The sequence below is a fragment of the Salvelinus fontinalis genome, unplaced genomic scaffold (assembly GCF_029448725.1).
Source record: "Salvelinus fontinalis isolate EN_2023a unplaced genomic scaffold, ASM2944872v1 scaffold_1095, whole genome shotgun sequence".
Taxonomy (NCBI): Eukaryota; Metazoa; Chordata; class Actinopteri; order Salmoniformes; family Salmonidae; genus Salvelinus; species Salvelinus fontinalis.
In genome coordinates this window covers 41,300-60,138 of record NW_026601304.1, presented here as the reverse complement: position 1 = coordinate 60,138, position 18,839 = coordinate 41,300, and the positions used below count along the sequence as shown (strand labels likewise).

Sequence of the window (18,839 nt, the reverse complement as noted above, 5' to 3'; positions counted from 1 at the left end):
TGATGGGATTTATGGACAGTGTGGATATAATACGTAGTATATCTGAAGAATACGTGAGTAGAATAGTATATGTACAGCAATAGTTGAATAGCATGGCCTTGACTAGAATACAGAATATACATATGAAATGGGGAAAATAGTATTAAATATTTATTAAAGTGACCAGTGTTCCATGTCTATGTACATGGGGCATCAGCCTCTAAGGTGCAGGGATGAGTAACCGGGTGATAGCCAGCTAGTGACTTAGTTCAGGGCATGATACTGGGTGGAGGCCGGCTAGTGATGGCTATTTAAGTCTGATTGTCTTGAGATAGAAGCTGTTTTTCAGTCTCTTGGTCCCAGTTTGGATGCACCTGTACTAACCTCGCCTTCTGGATGATAGTAGGGTGAACAATCCGTGGCTTATTTGGCTGAGGTCCTTGATTATGTAATTGGCCTTCCTGTGACACTGGGTGCTGTAGATATCCTGAAGGGCAGGCAGTGTGATATGTTGGGCTGACCGCACCACCCTCTGGATAGCCCTGCGGTTGTGTGCGGTGCATTTGCCTTACCAGGCAATGCTACAGCCCGACAAGATGTAGGCAATGATACAGCCTGACAAGATGCTCTCCATGGTGCATCGGTAAAAATGTGGGGGTCTTAGGGGCCAAATTTCTTCAACCTCCTGTTGCGCCTTGTTCACCACATCGTCTGTATGAGTGGACCATTTCAGATTGTCAGTGATGTGTATGTTGAGGAACTTTAAGCTTTTCACCTTCTCCACTGCGGCCCCATCGATGTGGATGGGTGCGTGCTCCCTCTGCTCTCTCCTGAAGCCACCATCAGCTCCTTCGGTTTGTTGAGGTTATTTTCCTAGCACCACTCCACCAAGGCACTCACCTCCTTCCTGTAGGCTGTCTCGTCATTTAGGAATGAATGGAATTCTACAGTATTTCAATTAAATGACATTAATTTAAGTATTCTGTAGTAGGGACATAGATTTCAGTAATCTCTAAAAAATTATACTTCAGGGAAAAAATGGTTTTGTATGTTTAGCTCACATAATATAATTTAAAAGTATGCATTAAGGTGTCTGTAATATGATAAACGTGTCACAAACAAATGTAGTCATTAATAAATGAATTTCTATTGCTTCCAAAATATTTTTTACAATATAATAAAATTCCTTATTAGTCATCTAGTATAGCCTATATATAAATCATTGGTGATTACAGAGTCACGTGTGAAAACTTGTGCTAATAAGTGAATAGCCATCTTAAAATACAACCTGACCCATTGCATTTAGGCCAATCTGGAATCAATATGTCCCAAAGTAGTCCTAATGATTCTGGGATTTACCCTCAAATAGTTGCAGCTCTATTCTAATGAGGCTATTCAGTATTAAAATATTCTGACAATCCGAGTAATAATGATCAAATCTTGCCATAATAAACAGTGAATAAAATACCACAACACTCTAGATGCACAAATTCAACAATCTGAGGTATAATAACTGGAATATAGAGGAAGTTGTACTGATTAGTGAAGCGTTTCTGTGTCAACAGAACAATAGGTCATGTTAAGAGAGACTACATTCCTGACATTTTTCCTGCTTGTAAGTAAAGTTAATAAAGATTACTGGGGTGCTAAATTCATGCAGCTTTGTCCTCTCCTCCCTTTAGAACCATAAAAGTCAATGTAAAAAAAAAAAAAGTGTAATATTTTATGGTCAAATTGTGAGACTGTTTAACCCTTTCATGCGTGAGTTCCAAATATCTCTTAACGGTCGCCCCAGCGTGAGTTTTTTTTATACACGTGATGTTAGAACGTTCTCTCCATTCCAGAATGTGATTATGTAACAGTACATTTCATCCGCGCTGCCCTCAAACCAAAGCACGCAGCCTGTTTTTATTTGTCAATTTGAAATTATTTTCTAACAAGTTTTTTATTTTCTAATAACAGTTTGAAATGAGGTGTGTTCCGCGTCACAACAGACACCCATCTTCAAATCCAGACTGCGTTTCTATCAAAGTAAGTGCCTAATTACGTTATAATAGTTTGTCGTGTTATACCGTTTCTACTGTAGCTCACTGTGTGTATGGAGCATAATATATTTGTGTATATTCCTTATAACTGCGGACACGCTAGGTAACGTTACTCATGTTACTCACCTTTTATGGTGTTATATTCAATCGTGCTTATGTAGCTAGTTACATGATTATATTAGCTCTGTAAAACAATGGTAAATATGTCAGAAGTATTGGCATGTTTTATTTTGAACCTACCCTGGAAAAATATCTTATACCACTTGGTCGTTTTCTGAGTGCGTTCCACAAAGCTGTTTATTATGTCGGCCTTATCCACTGCTTCCATTTTGAGGCAATAGTCAAGCACGCAGTCTGGTTTAATGTTTCTCTGTCTGGTTTGTTTCTCTCTCCCGTCAGGTGGTCCACCTTCCCTGTGGCCGACATGGTTGCTGTATGGACAGTGGAGAGGACATGGACGTCTCGTTTGTTATGGCACTTTACTGCCAGCTGTTAACATTTCTTATTTTGTATAATGGGTCATTTAGGATGGTAGTAGCGTTGATGAAATGCAGTCATAGCAGCAGAACTAGAAAGCAGTCTTTACTGTCACCAGGAATGTATACATTTCACTAATTGTGGTTGTCCCCCACTCCTGGCTCTCTCTTATCCTGTAGCTCCAAGGCATAGCGATTGGTCTCTACTATCTCCCACCAGCTCCTCTGTCAGAAACAACTTGAAGCACTCTGACTCAGTTGGAAATGGCAAGGGGTGTTGCACTCCAGACAAGGACTCGTCAAAGCAAACAGCAGGGCCAGGAGGGGTGAAATGACTGGTGGCCTTCCAGCTACCACAGAACTCCTGTACTTCATCCACTGTTGGTATACCTCCATCACACACCAGCATCTTTAAAGGCACCTGGGACTTCGTCAGTGGAAATGCAGATTCAGGGTTCTCAATGGCTACAAGATTGGGGGGCAGCTCCTCATTGTCAGAATCTGATTCCTGACTTTCATACTCCGACTCATTGTCAGAATTGTAAAAAATCTCCAGAATGTTCTCATTTGTTTGTTGTCTCCTTTTGAAAGACATTGCTAATGCTTCAGCTTAGCTCACTAGCTACATACATAAACAACAACACTGAATGGTTTAGAGTGAGAGAGTACGTGGTTGAATGCCGGCACGCGCCACTTGTATCAGAAAATGTTTTGTGGCAATTATTTGTGTATTTACGGTTTTATTCACATGTTTTCAAATCTAGGTGACAAATCATGCATTCCGACTCTTGCACATATATTATGTGTGTAAAATGCTTTTTTTGAAGGTTGTACTGATTATGATGAGCTAAGCTATTTCCAGCTGTGTAGCCATGTTTGTTGACATTCAATGTATTCTGGGTTCACGTAATCGTCTGTTTGACCAAAGATGTTATAACAAAATGAGGTGAGTAAGAGTTCACTCATTTTGAGGACTTCCGGAACGAAATGGTGGGATGTGAACGACGGTAGATGACACACCCCTTAAACATGCATACTATAAACAGACCAAACTCATCTTGTCTTATTATCTTCGGTTTCTGTGAGGAAAAAATGCATGGCTGCTCGATGAAACTAATCGTCTTACGATTTCTAAAAAGTGCTTTACCTAATTATTTCGAACAATGGTAAACTCACCCGTGATGTGATTAATTATACATAGTAATTGCTATTAGCTAATTCATATTGTAGTTTATGTCAGCTGAGAGTTAGAAAATATGACTGCTTGTGTTGGGTCAATCTTTCCTCAGTTAGCGCTAGGACAAATGTAGCCTACATTTTTCCGGTTAGGATGATTGTGTTATGCTATATATACTTCTGTGAATATCTTAACATTGAATCCAAAAATAAACTGCTCACATTCTGGACATAACTTTAAGGACTGTGTTTGTGTAAATAGTTTCTGGGAAAAAAAAGTGTGGCCAGCTCAAACGCTGTTTGTTGCCTCATTCGAAACTGGCCGTTCTAAATGAGTGTTCTAATCACACGGGTGTGAGCGTACGCTTCAGGGACCACTAAAAAGATCACACCCGTGTCAAAGATATATAATTACTCTCTCCTAATTTTCTATTTAATATTCCTAACTTAACACTTACATTAAGAAAAACTACACATTGTAAATAAATGCTTTTGTCTTTTTTAGAAAATAAATGCATTCTTTAATAGCTCAATGTGATTCAAAATAATGTAAGCAAATGCTTCTACCATGTATGTCCAAGTCAGTTATCACTCTCGCTGTGAGGAGAGGTGTTGGAGGCAGTTCATGAATCGGCGCGGGGTGTCCCACTCTGAGCCAAAGTGCTGAGCATCTCATTGTCAGACGACAGCACAGCCAGATGTGCGGCCAACTCTCTCTGCTTTGCCTCAACAATGTCCTCCCGAACAGACAGCATTATCTCTGCGACGAGTCTTTTGGATGAGTCTATATTAAAGATAGACTCCTTGTCTGAGCTGTCCACCGCTCTTAATGAATAAAAAATACATTTAATTTGTGCAACGCTTTTCATAACAGAGTTCTCAAAGCTCTACGAAAGTTCTACAAAAATAAAAACATTTAGAATCAAGGCTGTTCAAATATCAACAGTGGGCTAGGTGTTAAAAAGCTTTTCAGATTAGGACTATGAGAAAGACAGTATTACCTTGGCCTCTGGGACTCTGGAGTTGAGAATTCTCCCTCGAATGATGATGGACTGGTCGATCGCATTGTCTCAGTTGGGAAATGAAAAGCATCCCTGCAAACTGTGTAAATGTGCATCTTTTTGGGGGGCTCCTCTGGAACCTTCCTAAGGTGAAGCACTGGGCGCCGTGGCAGCCTCACCTTTGGCTTTCCCTCTGGAGGAGTAGGGACGAGGCCAGAGACATTGAAGACTGATTTGGAAGAGGTCAGGAGGGATTTGGACAGACTGTCTTCTTCGTATGTGGAGGAAATCCTTTGGGCCTCTTTGTCAATAGGGATATCGGATCGACTGGAGGGAAACTCCAATGAGCTCCGACAGTTGCTCATGGCATAAAGTGAGGATGATGCAGAGACATCCTTTTGCAACTGTGTCAGTTTCAATTCTGTGCCGTATGAAACTTCCTTTGAGGTTGAAGTAGGCACACCAATTACAGAGAGAGAGTCAATGCTTCTACTGAGGTGAGTAGCATTTTCAATGTCTTCAGGATTCTTCAAAGCATCAAGGTAGGACATTGACAGGCATCCTTTGACGGGCATGCAATTGACTGGGGATGCTGGTTTTGAAGTAATTACCTTCTGAAGATTAAGGTCTTCCTGTGAGGATATTGCACCAGCGCTCCGTCTGAGGAAACCATCCTCATCCAGTAGGTCCTCACAGACAGTGTCCATGAGGCCTGAGGCAATATATTTTATCTTCAGGGATGACATCCAGATCCCTGGAAATCCCTCAAAAGCTTCAGTTGAGTAAGATGCTACATCATCTCGGTCAGGCTGGAGTCCAGCCACATTAGAAACAAATGGTGTGTTGCTTGCCTTGAGAGAGGTTCCCATAGCACCCAAAATGTTGCTGACAGCATTGATGGCAGTCTGGCTTGCCTTGGGGGAAATCGTCCTGTTGGGAGAATCTTGTCTAATCATATTGATTATTTTAGTGTTGACCTGCTCCAGAACTTTGATGATTTGGTCTTTGGCAGTAGACTGTAGTTTGGGGGTAAGTGAAATGGCATCTACGTTGGCATTCATGGTCTCACTGGCTTTCCCGGTCAGCTGACAGGCCTGGTCTTTACTGCGTTTTCTGGATACACTTTTCAACATATCCTCAATAATTTCTTTCTCTGAGCAGTCCTCGCTTTTGAGGTTCACCGATCCAAATTGAGGCAAAGAGACAGAATGTCTTACCTCATTCCTCACAGATTGGGCCAGGGTTTCTTTGAAAGGTTCTGTGCTAATTTGGTCCAGAACTCCATCCACGAGGGTGACATAGAGGTTAGGGAAAGAGGTGCTTCTGGTGGCCCGGTGAGCTTTCCTTCTAGGGGATGAGTTAAAGACATAACTTACTCTAATGACTCTTTTTTCATCCGTATTCTTCTCACCTGGAGATATGAGCGCTGTGTCTTGGATCAAAATTGGCTTTACCTCATGGTCTTCAATCTTTACTGCAAGGACCTGTGATTTTGTGTGGCGTTCATCAACTCCAGACAGGCTGCTCTGAATTGGTCCAGGAACAACAACATTTGATGTACCTTCTTCAGGATCGTCATGTAGTAGGGCTAGTGGCTGGTCGTCTAAAATCATTTCACTGCACATATCGATGGCATCTTCCACTAAATCATCAGCGATCAACTCAACTTTTGCAGAGGCCATTGATTTCGCTGGGTGCTCGCCTGTTGCCTCAGAGAGCATTCCTTCCATATCTGCTCTGGAAGTAGTACAAGAACATCGAACACTGGCCATCACAGTTGTCTCCATGTCACCCAGAAGACTGCTCACAGCATTGATGGCTGTTTGGCTTACCTTTGGAGATAGAATCAGAATAATTTATCGCCATGCAACAAATGCAGTGGTGTAAAGTACTTAAATAAAAAATACTTTAAAGTACTACTTCAGTAGTTTATTTGGGTATCTGTACTTCACTATTTATATATTTTTGACAACATTTACTTCTACTTCACTGCATTCCTCATGAAAATAAAGTACTTTTTACTCCATACATTTTCCCTGTCATCCAAAAGTACTCATTACATTTTGAATGCTTAGCAGGACAGGAAAATAGTCAAATTCACACATTTATCAAGAGAACATCCCTGGCAGACTCACTAAATACACATGCTTCATTTGTAAGTGTTGGAGTGTGCTCCTGGCTATCTGTAATTTAAAATTACAAAAAAATGGTGCTGTCTGGTTTGCTTAATATAAGGAATTTGAAATGATTTATACTTTTACTTTTGATTCTTAGATATATTTAAAACCAAATACTTTTAGACTTTTACTTAAGTAGTATCTTACTGGGTGACTCATTTTTACTTGAGTCATTTTCTATTAAGGTATCTTCACTTTTACACAAATATGACAATTGGGTACTTTTTCCACCACTGAACAAATGATACTAGGAATTTATCTTGGTGTTGCAAATAGAAGCATCCCCATCAACAATCAATCAGATCACCATCAACACAGATAAAACATCAACACAAATACATTAAGAACACCTGCTCTTTCTATGACATAGACTGACCAGGTGAATCCAGGTGAAAGCTATGATCCCTTATGGATATCACCTGTTAATTCCACTTCAAATCAGTGTAGATGAAGGGGAGGAGACAGGTTAAAGAAGGATTTTTAAGCACTGGGACCCTGTGTGTACCATTTAAATGGTGAATGGGCAAGACAAAACATTGAATTGCCTTTGAACGGGGTATAGTAGTAGGTGCCAGGCACACCAGCTTGTGTCAAGAACCACAACGCTCCTAGGTTTTTCACGCTCAACAGTTCCAAGAATAGTCCACAACCCAATGGAGATCCAGCCAACTTGACACAACTGTGGGGAAGCTTTGGAGTCAACATGGGCCACCATCCCTGTGGAATGCTTTCGACACCACTCAATATTAGATTAGGAAGGTGTTCCTAATGCTTAGTATACTCAGTGTACATGACCTCCCTTGTAGGAAAAGTGTCATGGCATCACACAGCACATATAAATGTTGCATACAACATTACACAGTACATACAACATTAATATATTGACTTACTTCTGGGGATAGACATCTCTTGGGAGAACCCTTCTTGATCTTGACAACAAAATTTGTCTTGACCTCCTGGAAAACTTTCTGTATCAGTTGTGCTGCAGCAGATTCTAGTCTGTAGATCTCTTCTTCATCTGTAGCCTCTTCAGCCACGGTGCTAGAGCTTGTTCCTCCGCACTGTCGGGATACGTCCTTCAGCATATCCTCTAGCATTTTCCTCTCAAAGTAATTATCAATTTGAAGGTTCAACAATCCACATTCAGGCATAGAAAGGGTGCGTCTCACCTCATTCTTCACTGATTGGGCCAGATTGTCTTTGAAGGGTTCTGTGCTGAAGTGGTCCATAACTGCATCCACAACAAGTCCATACAGGTTGGGAAGAGAAGCGCTTCTGGTGGCTGCATTTTCTTTCTTCACCTTGTGCAAGAGAATAGGCTTTGAAACAACTTCTTCAGTATTGACTGAGGGGACAGAAAGGACGTTGTCTGTTTCACTGGTGTTACCATTCTCTACTCTTTCTTCTTTGCATTCTACAGTGGTTGTGGTATCCGTCTCCTGGGACGAGGTTGATGCAGCTGCGGAGGCCTCTGAGCTGCTTGTCTTACTGTTGTTTTCTGCAACCTCTGAAGTGTCAGATGAAAACACCATTCCATAACTGGGAGAGTTGGATAAAGATGAGATCACTGGCTCCGAGGGAAGTATTTCCAGAGTCAGGGAAGGAGATTTTTCATCTCTTTCACCCTGAAGCTCAGGAAAAGCCAGCTCGAATAGGATGCTGTCATATGCAGTGTTAATAAGGTCACAGGCGACACCTTCTAGTTTTGAACAGGAATCTCGGCGGTTCTCGGGGTCTGCCTTTTTTAATGCAGTCAATGCAGGTGGCTGAATGTTTGTTATACCTGAGGTGCCTTCTTCAGCATCACAGTCTAGTGCAAGCTCTTCAATGTTTTCCTCATTTAATAAGTGTCTAATGTCTTCCAAAACATTGCTTACCACATCAATGGCTGTTTGGCTGGCCTTTGCAGAGACAACTCTGAATTGGGTAGGAGAGTCTTCTCGGATCATTACGATAACCTGCTCCTGGACTTCCTCCAGAACGTCAGTGATCAACGTTGTCACATAGGTGTTTATGTCTTCTCCGTTGGCCATCCGCTCCTCTGGTTCTGGATCATCTGCTTGAGCATTGGGTTTGATTGTGTTGCCCCCACGGAGTCTGCAGGCAGGTTCATTGCTAGGATTGGCCGCTCGAGAGACGCACTTCAACACATCGTAAGCGATTCTGGCACTCAGAGCCCTTTGTGCCGCTGGTGTAGACCCTGGAATCGTCAGTTTGACCTCATCCCTGATTGACTCCGCCAGCTGCTTCCTGACAAGCTTGGAGCCTAAGTGGTCGAGGATGACAGATTTCAGCTGAGCTCTGTCTGGGATGCTTTGTCCCTTGATGGCTTTGAAGATCCTAAAAACAGGTTCTTGGAAACCCTTCAGCGGTGCCAGACCATCCAGGCATGGTCTCCTCTGGCGTGGTGCAAGGCTTGGTCTCCTCTGTAGCATGGCTGGCTTTTCCTTAGATTTTACTATTAATAACACACACACATTTTAAAAATTTGATTTAATTTAGCATTCACTGGCTATAAACATACTCTGAAAGATATTTCGTAATGAAATTGTGGTTCTTTAGTAAGGAAATGTTCTTACCTGACAGAGAAACTGTTTTCTTTACAGTTTTGGAGTGAGCAGGTTTGAGAGCAGGCTGAGCAGATGCTATAATAGATTATTTATTATTTTAAATACAAAATACGATATGATATACAGCACAGCACATTCAACTGCTCCTTGTAGGTTGCATTTGGCATAGTCATTTAAACATTGCTTAACTGTGTGATGAATTCAAATGAAATCTTACCTGGTTTTTCAAATATTTCTTCCAGCAGCTTATTTGGTTTGATAGAGGCCTCTCTCAACCTCTCAAACTCCTGGAGGTTTTTCAATTCCTCTTCCATTATCCTCAACTGAATAGCCTGTTTTTGTTCCATAATGCACATTTTCTGTGAAGAACATAGAGTCCAAAAATAGCAACTTAGCATCCACAAAAGTTGAGGTAAAATGATTTCTTAATTTTCATGATTTATTCAAAATTGAAAATAATTGTGGGTAGTTTTGAAGTATGATGAAAGTGTACCATTTGTACCTTTCTGATGCGCTTTTCTTTGGCCTCTTTCATATACTTGGCCTTGTTCAAATCGTGCCTCACATCCTTTTCAATGAGTTTCAGCCTGGATCGCTCCTTAGAAACCCAATCCTCTTTAAACTCTCTCTCTTGGTCATACAACGCAGTTTGCAGGCCATATTTCTGTCCCCTGTCCCTATCAATACATTAAACAGATGAGTCATGACATTGCCAACACAGAGTAGGCCTATATAACTCTACTTTATTACCTCATGCACTTCTTGCCTACCTGGAACCAATGGTTGACTGCAGATGCTTCAGGTTCTGTGCTCCTTTATTCAGTAAGTACTCTATCATATCTTCCAGGGTAACGTCCTTAGGTATATGGCCTTCCTCTTGCAACTGAACCATTCTCAGTATCTGTTCCTTCTTAAATAGGATAAATACATTTTTTGTACATTTTAAACACTTATCTACCTAACAAAATACATGTTACATTGTTTTTAGAGTGATGAATGATCATTTCACATTTTCTCGTTAAAATAACATGTGTGATCTTCACAGAAGTTCACATTTAAGAACGCAGTCATACTGCCCACATACCAACTTTTTGCTGTACGTTTTATGATGGTCAGTCTTGACCGTATCCAGGTAATGTTTGTATGTGTTATACTCCTTTAATGAGCATACAACCTTGAGAAGAGAGAGAATCAAAATGTTTCCTGCTATAATACTACTGGAGTTAACTATCGGTAAAGCTTACAGTCTTCTACTACACTGTTCAGAAACAATAATATTAACTTCAAACTTACGTTGTCCTCTTTAGTGATGAAGTTTCGCTTCTTTAACTTCTCATGCATTTCCTTCCGATGGTAGTATTCATTGAGGTTTGGGTCATGCAAACTGTTGTACGTCGGCCTCATAATGTGACAGTTTGGGTCACTGAGGTTGAAATCAGATGTAGGCTGATACAACTGAAGGAACAAGGATATAAACAAAAAAAATAAACATTCTACTGGACCCTTCTTCTATTCTACTGCACCATTCTATTGTATGCATGTTCTTTTTAAAAATGTTATACTGTATCCTGTTAAATATATGTTCTGCTTACCTTTTTACCCAGGCTGGCTCTATGAAATTTAAAGGCGACCCCAGGTAGGACTGGAAGCTTTGTCATGGCAGGCAATCTGCTGCTCACTGACGGCTTTGTTTCTATCATGATCTGAGGAGGCTTCCCTTTCAGTGGACGAGTTTGCATCTCTGGTTGCGAGGGTATCTGACACAGGGGCTTTGAGGTCTTCTCCTGAAAACAGCAACATAGCAATAATGTATTTCTTACAAACTCACCTGTGATAGTTCATCCGACCATTATGACATGGCGGCGAGCCTGATATGTCATCATAGGTTGACGCCCAATGAACTACTGTTGCCATAGCCTGAGTGCCAGTCTATTTGTTTTTTATATTAACTCCCTGCCACTGTCATGCCAAATATGATTTTTGATCCACAAGACTGAGGGGATTAGTTTATGTGGCCCGGGCTACCTCAGTGGGAGGAGTTCGCACTGGGTGAAAAGTGATTGCATCCGTTTTAAAACCGCACCGCCTCCCGGGGGTGAGCCAGGTGCCCCGCTCTGGCCGAAGGCGAAGTCGGCTCAAAATAAAAGTGACGTAACTATTAAGCTCATGGAGTGATGAGTAGGATTATGTGTTTTCACATGCAAAAGTGATTGCTTTGATAAAAACGCTTTATCTGCCTTCCCAATGAAAACTAGTTTGAAAATTCAAACATCTATTTTATGCAAAAGAGATGTGTTTCTGGAAGATGCACCATGCTGCCTTGTTGACAACATGACCGACTGGCGCAGATTACTGTTTTATTGAGAAGGGTGCTCCTTCCTCCCTACTTTCACCAAATGATGTGACTGGCCATTGCCTGGTTCAACCCGGGCCAGCGTAATAGAACTCCCTCACTGTGTGTGTTGGCCAGAGGGTTGTTGCCAGGGGTCGGATCCATAGGATGTCCCAAGGATACCGCCTAGCATCAACCATGAGACTGACTGGGTTTGAACCGAGGTCAATCTTTTACAAAATAGCCTCCAAAACCCTACTCAATAAATTGGATGCAGTCCATCACAGTGCCATCCGTTTTGTCACCAAAGCCCCATATACTACCCACCACTGCGACCTGTACGCTCTCGTTGGCTGGCCCTCGCTTCACACTCGTCGCCAAACCCACTGGCTCCAGGTCATCTACAAGACCCTGCTAGGTAAAGTCCCCCTTATCTCAGCTCGCTGGTCACCATAGCAACGCCCACCCGTAGCACGCGCTCCAGCAGGTATATCTCTCTGGTCACCCCCAAAACCAATTCTTCCTTTGGCCGCCTCTCCTTCCAGTTCTCTGCTGCCAATGACTGGAACGAACTACAAAAATCTCTGAAACTGGAAACACTTATCTCCCTCACTAGCTTTAAGCACCAGCTGTCAGAGCAGCTCATAGATTACTGCACCTGTACATAGCCCATCTATAATTTAGCCCAAACAACTACCTCTTTACCTACTGTATTTATTTATTTTGCTCCTTTGCACCCCATTATTTCTATCTCTACTTTGCACCTTCTTCCACTGCAAACCAACCATTCCAGTGTTATTTTTTTTTACTTGCTATATTGTATTTACTTCGCCACCATGGCCTTTTTATATTTATTTATTTATGTATATATATATCTTGTTTGCCTTCACCTCCCTTATCTCACCTCACTTGCTCATATTGTATATAGACTTATTTTCACTGTATTATTGACTGTATGTTTGTTTTACTCCATGTGTAACTATGTGTTGTTGTATGTGTCGAACTGCTTTGCTTTATCTTGGCCAGGTCGCAATTGTAAATGAGAACGTGTTCTCAATTTGCCTACCTGGTTAAATAAAGGTGAAATAAATAAATAAATTTAAAAAAATCTGCATGTCACAAGACTGTGTTAGCCCACTGAGCTTAAATCTAGGCATTAGCTCAGACAGATAACACACATTTCAGGCAAGGTTACTCATCACACAAGAATAGTTCACTTTGTAGTCCTTTGTAGCTCAGTTCAGAGCATGGGACATAGTCCTACTGTTTATGTTCAGACTTCATATTATTGGAGTACACAATCGTCTATTTTACCTTTTCAATTACACAATACTTAGGCTAGACAATTGTTTACAAGTTTAGCTAAATGGCAAAGGTGAAAGCAAAAGTGTTTACCTGACAGCTTTTAAAAACGTCGTTCTCCATTGCACAGCATGACAGGAAAGAGAAAAATGCCTCTGAACATGATTATTTGTCAATACATATGCATCATAATGTAGTGAGAATACTGTACCATCTGTGACGCAACGCATTGGCATATCCGAAATTCCATTGATTATACCGCATGTATTGGAGTCACATTGTTTAATTTTTCCCCTCTAAATCTGTTGGATAAAAAAATGTAAGGATCAATGTATATAATGAACGATTTAGGCCTATCAATAAAGATATTTTACATGAAAAACTGGGCTATACATTTCATTGTGTCAAAGCAAATTACTAAAGTTACACCGAATTTACACACAAAAACAAAAAAAGATTTATGATAGCAATGTACCAAATCAAAGCGGTTGGGATTTTACTGAAGAAGCAGACGGGTCGATTTCTGATGGATGAAACAGATTCCGCATTTAATTAATCAAGTCGTAACGGGCATCCGAGTCTTTTCGGTGACTGGTATCATTTAATTTTGCTCCCAACGGGCTTTTCGTTCAGTAGTTCTTAGGAATTGACCTAAAACCATGATAAAATTGTCAATGTATAATTTAAATCGTAAAAGGTTGCCTACCAGATCGTGAAATTTGAGTTCAAATACATTTTTACCTGACCAGATTATTAGATGGTCTACAAAAACAAATTGAGAAAAAAATGTAATGCGCTGAAAAAATGAGCGCGAACTAGACTGAGGCTCCTCACTAGATTGTTCCTGCACTGAGCAATTACCATCTTCAGTGAATATTTGTATAATTTGTCAGCAGATAATCGATGTCTGGATTCTGGGTCTCAAAAAGCAATAACAGTAGGCTATGCAAATCAGGAAGCCAAATTAACGGCTCTTTCACAGCTGCAATTCGGTTCCCGACGGTCACCAAAAGGAGCAGTTCGTTCGCGATCGACCTACCACTACAACAAAGCAAGATGGCTGAAGTTGTGGAACTCCAGAAACTAAAGGTTGTTAACCCGTTTTAGCTTAGTTTGAAACGTCTAATACCGGTATTATATTTTGGGGAAATCAAGTATTGTATGTTGTTAGCTATCTTTACTTTGTAAATCATGATCTAGCACGGTGGGGATCTTCGGACACAAAGAGTCGTAGGTAGCTAGCTAGCAGATGCTAGCGGACAGGACGGAAATAGTCCATGCTTGCTGCACGGTGTAGCTAGCTAACAAGGAGTTTGAGATATCCACGCGTGGCTTTGTTATTCAACGAGGGCCAAAGTTTGCTCTACTACTGCTGTGAAGTTGGCAACTGACATCAGCGCATGCGCGACTACAAGTGGATGAATGAAATTGTACAGGATGTTTGGCCTAACGTTCAAGTAATTCGCTGTTGGGCAGTAACATTTGAATTGCAAAAATTGCCATTTAGTAGGAAATCATCTCAAATGTAATCTAACCAGTAATCTACACTCATGTTTCTTCCACAGCTTGCTGAACTGAAGCATGAGTGTGAAACCAGGGGTCTAGATGTGAAGGGCAACAAAGTGGAACTGATCACACGACTACAGGCTTATCTGGAGGAACATGGTGAGCATGCAATAATGTATGGACGAAATACACATGGGGTCAGGTTCCCATACTCTAATAAAGCCTGGTGCTGTTTCCAATCAATCAAATGTATTTATACAGCCATTTTACATCAGCTGATATCAAATCAGCCAATGTCCATTAAATTTTATTGGTTGCATACACATATATCAGATGTTATTGCGTATGTAGTGGAATGCTTGTTTCTAGCTCCAACAGTGCAGTAATTTCTAATGACACACAAATCTAAAAGTATGAAAGTGGAATTAAGAAATATAGAAATATTAGGATGAGCCATGTTGGAGTTGAGTGTGTGTGTGTGTGATGGGATTTATGGACAGTGTGGATATAATACGTAGTATATCTGAAGAATACGTGAGTAGAATAGTATATGTACAGCAATAGTTGAATAGCATGGCCTTGACTAGAATACAGAATATACATATGAAATGGGGAAAATAGTATTAAATATTTATTAAAGTGACCAGTGTTCCATGTCTATGTACATGGGGCATCAGCCTCTAAGGTGCAGGGATGAGTAACCGGGTGATAGCCAGCTAGTGACTTAGTTCAGGGCATGATACTGGGTGGAGGCCGGCTAGTGATGGCTATTTAAGTCTGATTGTCTTGAGATAGAAGCTGTTTTTCAGTCTCTTGGTCCCAGTTTGGATGCACCTGTACTAACCTCGCCTTCTGGATGATAGTAGGGTGAACAATCCGTGGCTTATTTGGCTGAGGTCCTTGATTATGTAATTGGCCTTCCTGTGACACTGGGTGCTGTAGATATCCTGAAGGGCAGGCAGTGTGATATGTTGGGCTGACCGCACCACCCTCTGGATAGCCCTGCGGTTGTGTGCGGTGCATTTGCCTTACCAGGCAATGCTACAGCCCGACAAGATGTAGGCAATGATACAGCCTGACAAGATGCTCTCCATGGTGCATCGGTAAAAATGTGGGGGTCTTAGGGGCCAAATTTCTTCAACCTCCTGTTGCGCCTTGTTCACCACATCGTCTGTATGAGTGGACCATTTCAGATTGTCAGTGATGTGTATGTTGAGGAACTTTAAGCTTTTCACCTTCTCCACTGCGGCCCCATCGATGTGGATGGGTGCGTGCTCCCTCTGCTCTCTCCTGAAGCCACCATCAGCTCCTTCGGTTTGTTGAGGTTATTTTCCTAGCACCACTCCACCAAGGCACTCACCTCCTTCCTGTAGGCTGTCTCGTCATTTAGGAATGAATGGAATTCTACAGTTTTTCAATTAAATTACATTAATTTAAGTATTCTGTAGTAGGGACATAGATTTCAGTAATCTCTAAAAAATTATACTTCAGGGAAAAAATGGTTTTGTATGTTTAGCTCACATAATATAATTTAAAAGTATGCATTAAGGTGTCTGTAATATGATAAACGTGTCACAAACAAATGTAGTCATTAATAAATGAATTTCTATTGCTTCCAAAATATTTTTTACAATATAATAAAATTCCTTATTAGTCATCTAGTATAGCCTATATATAAATCATTGGTGATTACAGAGTCACGTGTGAAAACTTGTGCTAATAAGTGAATAGCCATCTTAAAATACAACCTGACCCATTGCATTTAGGCCAATCTGGAATCAATATGTCCCAAAGTAGTCCTAATGATTCTGGGATTTACCCTCAAATAGTTGCAGCTCTATTCTAATGAGGCTATTCAGTATTAAAATATTCTGACAATCCGAGTAATAATGATCAAATCTTGCCATAATAAACAGTGAATAAAATACCACAACACTCTAGATGCACAAATTCAACAATCTGAGGTATAATAACTGGAATATAGAGGAAGTTGTACTGATTAGTGAAGCGTTTCTGTGTCAACAGAACAATAGGTCATGTTAAGAGAGACTACATTCCTGACATTTTTCCTGCTTGTAAGTAAAGTTAATAAAGATTACTGGGGCGCTAAATTCATGCAGCTTTGTCCTCTCCTCCCTTTAGAACCATAAAAGTCAATGTAAAAAAAAAAAAGTGTCATATTTTATGGTCAAATTGTGAGACTGTTTAACCCTTTCATGCGTGAGTTCTAAATATCTCTAACGGTCGCCCCAGCATGAGTTTTTTTTATACACGTGATGTTAGAACGTTCTCTCCATTCCAGAATGTGATTGTTATGTAACAGTACATTTCATCCGCGCTGCCCTCAAACCAAAGCACGCAGCCTGTTTTTATTTGTCAATTTGAAATTATTTTCTAACAAGTTTTTTATTTTCTAATAACAGTTTGAAATGAGGTGTGTTCCGCGTCACAACAGACACCCATCTTCAAATCCAGACTGCGTTTCTATCAAAGTAAGTGCCTAATTACGTTATAATAGTTTGTCGTGTTATACCGTTTCTACTGTAGCTCACTGTGTGTATGGAGCATAATATATTTGTGTATATTCCTTATAACTGCGGACACGCTAGGTAACGTTACTCATGTTACTCACCTTTTATGGCGTTATATTCAATCGTGCTTATGTAGCTAGTTACATGATTATATTAGCTCTGTAAAACAATGCTAAATATGTCAGAAGTATTGGCATGTTTTATTTTGAACCTACCCTGGAAAAATATCTTATACCACTTGGTCGTTTTCTGAGTGCGTTCCACAAAGCTGTTTATTATGTCGGCCTTATCCACTGCTTCCATTTTGAGGCAATAGTCAAGCACGCAGTCTGGTTTAATGTTTCTCTGTCTGGTTTGTTTCTCTCTCCCGTCAGGTGGTCCACCTTCCCTGTGGCCGACATGGTTGCTGTATGGACAGTGGAGAGGACATGGACGTCTCGTTTGTTATGGCACTTTACTGCCAGCTGTTAACATTTCTTATTTTGTATAATGGGTCATTTAGGATGGTAGTACCGTTGATGAAATGCAGTCATAGCAGCAGAACTAGAAAGCAGTCTTTACTGTCACCAGGAATGTATACATTTCACTAATTGTGGTTGTCCCCCACTCCTGGCTCTCTCTTATCCTGTAGCTCCAAGGCATAGCGATTGGTCTCTACTATGTCTCCCACCAGCTCCTCTGTCAGAAACAACTTGAAGCACTCTGACTCAGTTGGAAATGGCAAGGGGTGTTGCACTCCAGACGGGGACTTGTCTAAGCAAACAGCAGTGCCAGGGGGGGTGAAATGACTGGTGGCCTTCCAGCTACCACAGAACTCCTGTACTTCATCCAGTGTTGGTACCTCCATCACCACCAGCATCTTCAAAGGCACCTGGGACTTCGTCAGTGGAAATGCAGATTCAGAGTTCAATGGCTACAAGGTTGGTGGGAAGCTCCTCATTGTCAGAATCTGATTCCTGACTTTCATACTCCGACTCATTGTCAGAATTGTAAAAAATCTCCAGAATGTTCTCATTTGTTTGTTGTCTCCTTTTGAAAGACATTGCTAATGCTTCAGCTTAGCTCACTAGCTACATACATAAACAACAACACTGAATGGTTTAGAGTGAAAGGGTACGTGGTTGAATGCCGGCATGCGCCACTTGTGACAAATAAATCACTATCAGAAAATGTTTTGTGTGGCAATTATTTTTGTATTTACGGTTTTATTCACATGTTTTCAAATCTAGGTGACAAATCATGCATTCCGACTCTTGCACAAATATGTGTGTAAAATGTTTTTTTGAAGGTTGTACTGATTAAGCTATTTCCAGCTGTGTAGCCATGTTTGTTGACATTCAATGCATTCTGGTTTCACGTAATCGTCTGTTTGACCAAAGATGTTATAACAAAATTAGGTGAGTAAGAGTTCACTCATTTTGAAGACTTCCGGAAATGAATGGTGGATGTGAACGACGGTAGATGACACACCTCTTAAACATGCATACTAAAAACAGACCAAACTCACCTTGTCTTATCTTCGGGTTCGGTGAGGAAAAAATATATGGCTGCGCGCTGAAACTAATTGTCGGATTACTTTCGATTTCTAAAAAGTCCTTTACCTAATTATTTCGATCAATGGTGAACTCACCCGTGATGTGATTAATTATACATAGTAATTGCTATTAGCTAATTCATATTGTAGTTTGTGTTGATGACACGTTTACTGGAGAACTGAGACGAAGTAGAGACTCTGGACAGGGTG

General features: G+C 40.8%; 1 protein-coding gene and 2 long non-coding RNA genes across 3 annotated transcripts; 2 read left to right on the top strand and 1 right to left on the bottom strand.

The window, feature by feature from the left end:
- Positions 1-8: 8 nt before the first annotated feature.
- Positions 9-3,917, top strand: LOC129848668 (uncharacterized). Its single transcript, XR_008758525.1, has 2 exons — positions 9-2,010; positions 2,424-3,917. It is a non-coding gene; the product is annotated as an uncharacterized LOC129848668 (long non-coding RNA).
- LOC129848666 (uncharacterized) lies at positions 2,081-13,622 on the bottom strand. The gene is made up of 12 exons (XM_055915762.1): positions 13,534-13,622; positions 13,152-13,360; positions 11,017-11,208; positions 10,718-10,879; positions 10,509-10,598; positions 10,195-10,334; positions 9,927-10,101; positions 9,642-9,783; positions 9,434-9,499; positions 7,745-9,312; positions 4,678-6,509; positions 2,081-4,501 (listed from the first exon to the last, which is right to left on the bottom strand). The coding sequence occupies exons 2-12, from the start codon at positions 13,179-13,181 to the stop codon at positions 4,300-4,302; spliced, it is 4,599 nt and encodes a 1,532-aa protein (XP_055771737.1). The 5' UTR covers positions 13,182-13,360; positions 13,534-13,622; the 3' UTR covers positions 2,081-4,299.
- Positions 13,623-14,057: 435 nt separating this feature from the next.
- LOC129848667 (uncharacterized) lies at positions 14,058-18,200 on the top strand. The gene is made up of 4 exons (XR_008758524.1): positions 14,058-14,147; positions 14,624-14,723; positions 16,988-17,056; positions 17,470-18,200. It is a non-coding gene; the product is annotated as an uncharacterized LOC129848667 (long non-coding RNA).
- Positions 18,201-18,839: the final 639 nt, after the last annotated feature.